Source organism: Belonocnema kinseyi, chromosome 3 (assembly GCF_010883055.1).
Source record: "Belonocnema kinseyi isolate 2016_QV_RU_SX_M_011 chromosome 3, B_treatae_v1, whole genome shotgun sequence".
NCBI lineage: Eukaryota > Metazoa > Arthropoda > Insecta > Hymenoptera > Cynipidae > Belonocnema > Belonocnema kinseyi.
This window is the reverse complement of record NC_046659.1, coordinates 150,137,650-150,147,691: the sequence shown is the minus strand read 5'-3', so window position 1 is coordinate 150,147,691 and position 10,042 is coordinate 150,137,650. Positions and strand designations below refer to the sequence as shown.

Below are 10,042 nucleotides of genomic sequence, written 5' to 3'. Positions count from 1 at the left end.
AGTTTCTACCAAAATGCAGTACCTAAACGTACTTTATTGCACTCTAATACATTTTCCAAAGTTTCAGCTCGATATTTTATTTACAAAAAAAGTTCTCAGGTTAAAAAAAAACATTCAGTGAACTGAAAAACTGTGGTCGGTAATATAGGTATTTAGTTGTGTCACATGCCCTTAATACGGGAATTAATATGATCTAAATATGCGCTAAATTTGAAATATAAGAATGTAAAATACTATGGAAAATTAAACCTGGAAAACAACTTGAGATACCCGGAAAAAAACTGGAATTGTCAGGGAATTTTTTTCTAGGATTTGAGCAGACAGCCTGTAAACGTATAAATTATTGAGATTTTGAATAAAAAATTGTTGAATAAAACAACTTTTAAACTTCAACTTTCAAAGTTTAAAATTCAAGAGTTTCACTTCAAGTGCTGTCATTTGCAGTTCAGTTTTTATTACTTCACATGGAACAATTTTTAGATTTAGTGTTCGATTTTAAAAATTTCACTCACCAGGAAAATATTTTATTTTCCTAATTTTTCAGTGAAGAAAGCATACCACAAATTATCTCTGCTCGTGCATCCCGACCGGGTCGAAGAGGATGTTAAAGTTGAAGCCACTGAAAAATTTAAGGTTCTTGGCAGAATTCATTCAATTTTAAGCGACAATGATAAGCGAAAAATATACGATGAGACTGGGCAATTCGACGAAGAGAGCGATGAAGTCGTGATGCGAAATTGGTCTGATTATTGGCGTTCACTTTTCAAGCCGATCACCGTCAAAGACATCAAGGATTATGAAGATAATTACAAAGGATCCGAAGCCGAGATAAAGGACCTAAAAAGAGCATACACTGATAGTTAGTAGAATTTCTCAAATTGATTCGATATCAGGACTCGGAAAAATATTTTTCAACTTCTTCGTATAATTTTCCACAATTTCCGGCTCGAAAACTCATCTATTTCGCAGAATATTCCTCTTTTTTGGGAGAGGAATTTAACAATTTGGATCAACTTTTTTTCTTCCTTGACTGCAAATTTTTTATTGAAAATTCCATTCTTTTCTGAAGAAAATTCGTTTTGTTTGAAAATGTGTCTTCTTTTGGGAAGAAAATTAAACAATTTGGTTAAAAATGCATTTTTTTAAATTGTAGATTAATCATTTTAGTTCAAGATTCATTTATTTTAAAAAAATTTACTTTTTTTCTAAACTCTAGAATTGAGAATTTATGAGAATTTTCGGAAATGTTTTCAGCCAATTTCGCAAAAACAAATATTATAGAAAAAAAAGTTATGCTTCAATTTTTAGAAATTCTTTTTTACATAATCTTTAATTTTAAAAAAATGCTAGAAGCACAGAGAACTAATATAATCTCGAAAAAAATCGAAAACCAGGGTTGCTACAAAATCCCAATTTTAAAATTCTCTGACATTGATGAACAATTTTTTATTTTCCCTGACCTTTCTCAATTTTTAATCGTAAGACTAATTTTAAATAAAAAAACGAGGAATTTTTAACCAGCGAGAAGAAAAAAATCTTTTTTAAACTTGAATTTTCAACCCGAAAATATGAATTTTTAACAAAAAATTTGAATTTTCAATCCAACAATATTCATTTTCTACCGAAATAACAGAATTTTCAACTGAAAAAGGTAAATTATCAAGCAAGAATGAAGTTATTAAATTTTCAGTTAAAAAAATTTAATTTTTAACTAAAAAACTAATATTCAAACAAAATACGTGAATTTTAAACTAAAAATATAAATTTACAGTAAAAAATAGAATAATTGAAATGTTCGAAAAATTAATTTTCAACCAAATATTTGATTTTTTAAAGGAATTTTTAACTTAATAGTTCAATTTTCAACCAAACTAGTTAATTTTGAACAAAACAAAGAAAGAAAAAGAATTTTTAATAAAATACATTCAATTCCAACCAAATATTTGCATTTTTAAAGGAATTTTAAATCTAATAGTTAAATTTTCAACCAATACGATGATTTTTCAAGAAAATACTAGATTTTTTACCCAAAAAGTTGAATTTTTAACTAAAATGAATCTTTAACCAAAAAAATGAATTTTCAACAAAATTGTTAAATTTTTTATAAAAAAGAAAACTTTTTTTTTTGCAAAACTCGTGAAATCTTAAACTAAAAATGTAAATTTGCAACCAAATATTTTTAAATTGTACAACAAGAGCTGAATTTTCAATAAAATAATAGATCTTTCGCCCAAAAAAAATCTTTTAATTTTTCCAAATTTTTTTTTAAACAAAATATGTGAATTTAAAATTAAAAAATATAAATTTGCAACTAAAAATAAAATAATTGAAATGTTAGGAAAATTAATTTTCAACTAAAGAGATAAATTTTTCACCAAGAAGATAAATTTTTAACAAAAAACATTAATTTTCAACCAAATATTGGAATATTCTACAAGATTCAAATTTTCATGAAAATATTAGATTTTTCACCCAAAAAGTTGATTCTTGAATTAAAGAAGATGCATTTTCGATTATAAATGCAATATTTAAATTTTAATTTTAAGATAGATGAAAAAAAAATCATTTTCAACAAAATAGTTAAATATTGAAAAAAAAGGTTTTCAACCAAAATTGTGAATCATCCAAAATATATAAATAAATTTTTAATTGAACTGATGAATCTTTGACCAAAAAAATTATATTTTTAACCAAATATTTTCATTTTTTACCCAAAAGCAAATAAATCTAGAATAGAATAATTGAAATGTTAGAAAAATTAGTTTTTAACCAAAAATATAATTTTTTAACCAAGAAGATTAAGTTTTAACAAAATACATTAATTTTCAGCCAAAAAGATGAATTTTTAAGAAAATTAATTAATTTTCAACTAAATATTTGAATTCTTAAAGGAATTTTGAATCTAATATTTAAATTTTTAACGAAAAAGATAAATTTTTAACAAAATACATTAATTTTCAACCAAACACTACATTTTTCACCCAAAAATTTGATTTTTAAACTAAAGAAGATGCATTTTGGATTAAAAATGCAATATTTAAATTTACATTTAAAAAAATAAATTGAAAAAAGAATAATTTTCATCAAAATAGTTGAATTTTTTACCAAAAAGAAAATAAATTTTCTACAGAACATGCCAATCTTAAACTAAAAAAATAAATTGACAAAAAAATACAATAGAATAATTTAATTTTCAGAAAAATTAATTTTCAACCAAAATCATAATTTGTAAACCCAGAAGATTAATTTTTAACAAAATACATTAATTTTCAGCCAAAAAGATGAATTTTCAACAAAATGCATTAATTTTCAACCAAATAATTGCATTTTTAAATGAATTTTAAATCTTATAGTTAAATTTTCAAGCAATACGATGCATTTTCGACAAAATGCTAGATTTTTCACCCAAAAAGTTGAATTTTTAACTAAAGAAGATACATTTTCAATTAAAAATGTAATATATAAATTTCCATTAAAAAAATTAGTTGGAAAAAATAATAATTTTCAACAAAATAATTAAATATTTAAAAAGAAGGTTCTTAAACAAAATTATGAATCAATAACAAAACACAAATGAATTTTTAACTAAAAAGAATCTTTAACCAAAAAAATTAATTAAAAAAAAATCGTTGAATTATTTGAGAAAAAAAAATACAATTTTTGTTACAAAACTCGTGAATCTTATACTAAAAATATAAATGTACAATAAAAAAGAGAATAATTGAAATATTAAAAAATTAATTTTCTACTCAAAACATAAATTTTCCACCAAAAAGATTAATTTTTAACAAAATACATTTGTTTCAACCAAATATTTAAATTTTTAAAGAAATTATAAAACTGATAGTTAATTTTTCTATCCGAAAATATTAATTTTCTACAAAAATAACTGAATTTAACCAAATTAATTAATTTTCAACTAAAAAAAAAAAAAAAACAAATGTTCATGGAAGAATGGAATTATTAAATTTCTAGTTAAAAAAAATTTAATTTTCAACTAAAAAGACGAATTATCAAACAAAAAAGTTAAATTTTCAAGCAAAGATATGATTTTTCAACCAAAAAGTTGCATGTTTAACCAAAACAATTAATTTTTAACGATTTCGTTGGATTTTATAACAAAAAAGACGAATTTGCGACAAAAGACTTGAATTTTTTACTAAAGATATAAATTTACAACAAAATATAATAATTTAAATGTTGGGAAAATTAATTTTCAACTAAAAAGAAAAGTTTTCAATTAAGAAGATTAATTTTTAACAAAATACATTAATTTTCAAACAAATCTTAAAATTTTTAAAGAAATTTTAAATCTAACAATTAATTTTTCAACGAAAAAGATGAATTCTTAACAAAGTACATTAATTTTCAACCGAATATTTTTAAATTCTACAACAAGAGCTGAATTTTTAATAAAATAATAGATCTTTCACCCAAAAAGTTGAATTTTCAACTAAAGAAGGTATATTTTCAATTCAAAGTGTAATATCTAAATTTTCATTTGAAAAAATAGATTAAAAAAAAACATAATTTTGAACAAAATAGTTCAATATTGAAAAAAAGTTTCCAACCAATATTATGAATCATCAACAGAACAAAAATTAATATAAAAAAAATGTATAAAAATTTGCAACTAAAAATAGAACAATTGAAATTTTAGGAAAATTAATTTTCAACTAAAAAGATAAATTTTCCACCAAAAAGATTCATTTCTAACAAAATACATTAATTTTCAACCAAATATTTGAAATTTTAAAGGAATTATAAATCTAATAGTTAAATTTTCAACGAAAAAATGAATTTTTAACAAAATATATTCAATTTCAACAAAAAACTTGAATTTTTAGAGAAATTTTAAATTTAATAGTTAAATTTTCAACGAAAAAGATGGACTTTTTAAAACAACATATTAGATTTTTCACCGAAAAAGATGAATTTTCAACTAAAGAAGATACATTTTCATTAAAAAATGCTATATTTAAATTTTCGTTTTAAAAAATAAACGAAAACAATAATTTTTAACAAAAAAGTACATTTGCAACCAAAAAGTTGCATATTTAACCAAAAAAATTAATTTTCAACCAAATATTTGAATTTTTAAAGGAATTTTAAATCTATTATTGAAACTTTTAACGAAAAAGATACATTTTTAACAAAATACATTAATTTTCAGCCAAATAATTGTATTTTTAAAAGAATTTTGAACATAATAATTAAATTTTTAACCAATGAGAATAATTTCTAACAAAATGCATTAATTTTCAACCAAATAATTTTATTTTCAAAGGAATTTTAAATCTAATATTTCAATGTTCAACGAAATAGATAAATTTTTAACAAAATATTTGAATTTTCAAAGGAGTTTTAAATCTATTATTGAAATTTTTAACGATAAAGATAAATTTTTTACAGAGTACATTAATTTTCAGACAAATAATTGTATTTTTAAAAGAATTTTAAGCATAATAATTAAATTTTTAACCAGTGAGATTAATTTTTAACAAAATACATTAATTTTCAACCAAATATTTGAATTTTCAAAGGAATTTTAAATCTAATATTGACATTTTTAACGAAAAAGATAAATTTTTAATAAACATTTGAATTTTCAAAGGAATTATAAATCTATTATTGAAATTTTTAACGAAAAATATACATTTTTAACAAAATACATTAATTTTCAACCAAATATTTGAATTTTCAAAGGAATTTTAAATCTAATATTGACATTTTTAACGAAAAAGAAACATTTTTAACAAAATACATTAATTTTAAATCATATATTTGAATTTTTAAAGGAATTTTAAATCTAATATTTAAATTTTTAACCAAAAAGATAAATTTTTGACAAAATACATTAATTTTCAACCAAATATTTGAATTTTTAAAGGAATTTTAAATCTAATATTTAAATTTTCAACGAAAAAGATAAATTTTTAACGAAATATTTCAATCCAAAAAGATTAATTTTTTAAGGAAATACATTAACTTTCAACCAAATATTTGAATATTCTACAACATGAGACAAATTTTCAACAAAATACTAGATTTTTCAATAAAAAAGTTGCACTTTCAACCAAAGAAGAAACATTTTCATTAAAAAAGTCAATATTTAAATTTTCATTTAAAAAAATGGATTACAAAAATAATTTTCAACAACATTTTAAACAAAAAACTAGATTTTTCACTAACAAAGTTGAATTTTCAACTAAAGAAGGTACATTTTTATTAGAAAATACAATATCTAAATTTTTATTTTTAAAAATGGATTAAAAAAAAATAATTTTCATTCAAATTTTTTAAAAAATACTTTGAAATTTTCAAGGTCAGATTAAAAAAATTGCAAGGAATTTCAAAAGATTGTAAAGGATTTCAAATATTTTCGGGTATTTTTAAATATTTCAAGTAATTTTTATTAAATATTCCAATTCATTTTAATTGATTTCAGTAATTTTAATGGATTTAAAAGATTTTGAAATTTTTTTAAAGTTTTCAAGAAACTTTGAATAGATTTTAATGATTTGAAAGGATTCTAAAATATTTTAGTGTATTTTTAAAAATTACAAGGAATTTTCAAGAGCTTTAAAAAGTTTTAAGTGATTTCAAAGGATTTTTCAAATATTTTCCAAGATTCCAAATATTCAAGATTCCAAAGAACTTTGAATCGATTTGAATAATTTCAAAGGATTTTAAAAGATTGTAGTGTTTTTAAAAATTTCAAGGAACTTCCAATAGATTTTAATAATTTGAAAGAATTCTAAAATATTTTAGGGTATTTTACAAGATTTGAATGTTTCTAAAGATTCGAGGAATTTAAAAATTCCCGAAGATTTCAATGATTATGAGGGGCTTTAAAAGCTCTTGGGGTATTTTAATAAATTTTCCTAAATTTCAGAAAATATCATTAAATTTTAAGGGATTTTGGAATATTTTAATGGACTTCCAAGAATTTATTCACAAGAAGTGATGGATTTCTGTTTTTAATTATTTTTTTTCTGCTAAAAATGTCAAAAATTTGTATGAAATTTTGTCATTTTCTTGACTGAAAAATTAAAAATTAAAATCCTTTTTGGTTGAAGTAGCAACTACTACATTTTTGGTTCAGAATCCATTTTTTTTTAAATGAAAATTTAAATAATTGGTTTAATGGTAAACTCTTTTGTTAAAAATTAATTTTTTTTTGGTAGAAGATGCATCATTGTAATTGAAAATTCATATGGATAAAATATGATTATTTTTGTAAATTAATTTTTCTGTGACTGGAAATTGACTTTTTACTAAAAATTGAACAATTCCACACGAATTTTACCTGAATATTCACTGAATTTTAAGTATAAGAAGATATAGTAAAAATTGGCTTAAATTGTTCATAAAATTCATGGATTTTAGAGGCAAATTCATAAATAATTATTTTTTCCGCATTATTTAACAGGGTGTCTAGTGACCTTGAAAACCTTGAAAATCTGGAACTCTTCTTGATTTTTTTTCACAGATTTCAAAAGGTTACAAAATATTTCTAAAGATTTCAAAATATTTTAAATATCTTGAACATTTCATAAAGATTTCACGAATGTTAAAGATTTAAAAAAGGCGCGCACGCCAGGTTTCAATAAAGATTTCACGGCAATTTCACAAATATTTTATAACTTTTAAAGATTTGAAAAATTTGAAACGATTTCCAGAGGTTTTAAAATATTTTAGAAGATTTCAAAATATTTCAAATAATTCAATGACTTCATACCAATACAAAAGATTTTCCAAACAAAGATTCAAGAAAGATTTTGTAAGCATTTCAAAATATTTCACAAAGATTAAAAAGTTTTTACAAAAATTCCCCGAAGATTTTAAAAATTACAAAAAAGTTTAAAGATTTTAAACAATTTCAAAATTTTTTACGAGATATCAAAAGATTTCGCTAAGATTTGTAATAATTTAAATAATTCCAACGAATTCACAAACATTTCGAACATTGCAAAAAGATTTTAACACTTTCAAAAGATTTTAAAGATTTCAAAACATTTCAAAGATTTGAAATTACTTCAAAATTTTTTAGGAGATGTCAAAAGATTTCAAAAAAGTTTCAAAGATTTCATAAAACATTCTTAAAGATTAAAAAAAAAAACGAGAATTCCAAAGATTTTAACGCCAGATTTCAAGGATTTCAAACCATTTTAAAGATTTTAAACGATTTAAAAATGTTTGACAAGATTTCAAACGATTGCAAAAGATTTACGAAAGATTTCTCAAATATTTTTAAAAATTACACCAGATTTCAAACATGTCAAAATATTTAAAAGAGTTGTCATGATTTCAAAAGGTTTCAACACATTTGATAAGATGTCAAAAGACTAAGTAAAATTTTCAATTAAGAAAGATTTTCGGTCAAGAGCAAGACAAAATTTTAAACAAATTGTTGACATTTTTAGCAGAAAAAAATTAATGAAAAAACCTAATTTTTTTATTTTCTGTGAGCATTAGATTTATTTTAGTAAAATTCAAGTAAATTTAGAGGAATTTTAACAATATAACGAAAATTAAAAAGAAATCGAGAAAAATACATTCAATTAAGTAGAATTGAGCGAATTCAGAAGAATTCAAGTGAATTAAAACAAATGAAGAGTATTCTAAAGAATTCAAATTAATTTTTTTTTTTGAAACCCTACGAAATCCCTCAATTCCTGTAAATAAATTCTTTGAAATCCATTAAAATATTCCAAAATCCCGTAAAATTTAATGAAATCCCTCGAATCTTTGGAAACCTTAAAATCTTGTAAAATACCCTAAAATTTTTTAGAATTCTTTCAAATTCTTAAAATCTATTGGAAGTTCCTTGGAATTTTTAAAAACACTACAATCTTTTAGAATCCTTTGAAATTATTGAAATCTATTGAATTAAAACAAAAAATTTAATCTATTATTTAAATTTTAACGAAAAAGATAAATTTTTAAAAAAATACATTAATTTTTAACCAAATAATTGTATTTTAAAAGGAATTTTAAATCTAATATTTAAATTTTAACGAAAAAGATAAATTTTTTAAAAAATACATTAATTTTCAGTCAAATAATTGTATTTTTAAAAGAATTTTAAACATAATAGTTCAATTTTTAACTAAAAACATTAAAATTATATGTGCATTAATTTTCAATGAAATAATGTTATTTTAAAAGGAATTTTAAATCTAATATTTAAATTTTCAACGAAAAAGATAAATTTTTAATGAAATATTTGAATCCAAGAAGATTAATTTTTAACGAAATACATTAATTTTCAACCAAATATTTGAATAGTCTACAACAAGAGACAAATTTTCAACAAAATACTAGATTTTTCAATAAAAAAGTTAGATTTTTATCTAAAGAAGAAACATTTTCATTAAAAAAGTCAATATTTAAATTTTCATTTAAAAAATGGATTACAAAAATAATTTTCATCAAAATTTTTAAGAAAAAACTAGATTTTTCACTAACAATGTTGAATTTTCAACTAAAGAAGGTACATTTTTATTAATTATTCCAATTAATTTTTAATTGATTTCAGTAATTTTAATGGATTTAAAAGATTTTGAAATTTTTTTAAAGATTGCAAGAAACTTTGAATAGATTTTAATGATTTGAAAGGATTCTAAAATATTTGAAAAATCCTTTGAAATCTTTTTTAATTTTTAAAAATACACCAAAATATTTTATAATTATATCCAACTATTAAAATCTATTCAAAGTTTCTGGAAATCTTTAAAAAGATTTCAAAATCTTTTAAATCCATTAAAATTACTGAAATCAATTAAAAATTAATTCGAATATTTAATAATACCCTAAAATATTTCAAATCATTTGAAATGCATTGGAACTTTTCAAAGTTCTTAAAAATTCGATGGAATTTTTAAAAATACCCAACAATATTTTAAATCCTTTAACATTCCTTTAAATTACTGAAACCAATAAAAAAAATTCCTTGGGCTATTTTAAAACACCCGAAAACATTTCAAATCCTTTACAATCTTTTCAAATTCTTTGCAATTTTTTAAATCTGACCTTGAAT

At 20.9% G+C, this 10,042-nt stretch overlaps 1 protein-coding gene across 1 annotated transcript in view; it reads left to right on the top strand.

Moving 5' to 3' along the window:
- Positions 1-10,042, top strand: part of LOC117168931 (dnaJ homolog subfamily C member 9) — an 82,723-nt gene that overhangs the window by 6,889 nt on the left and 65,792 nt on the right. The window contains exon 2 of the mRNA XM_033354916.1: positions 545-859. Coding sequence (XP_033210807.1) covers positions 545-859 — 315 coding nt within the window. The remainder of the gene's footprint in view (positions 1-544; positions 860-10,042) is intronic.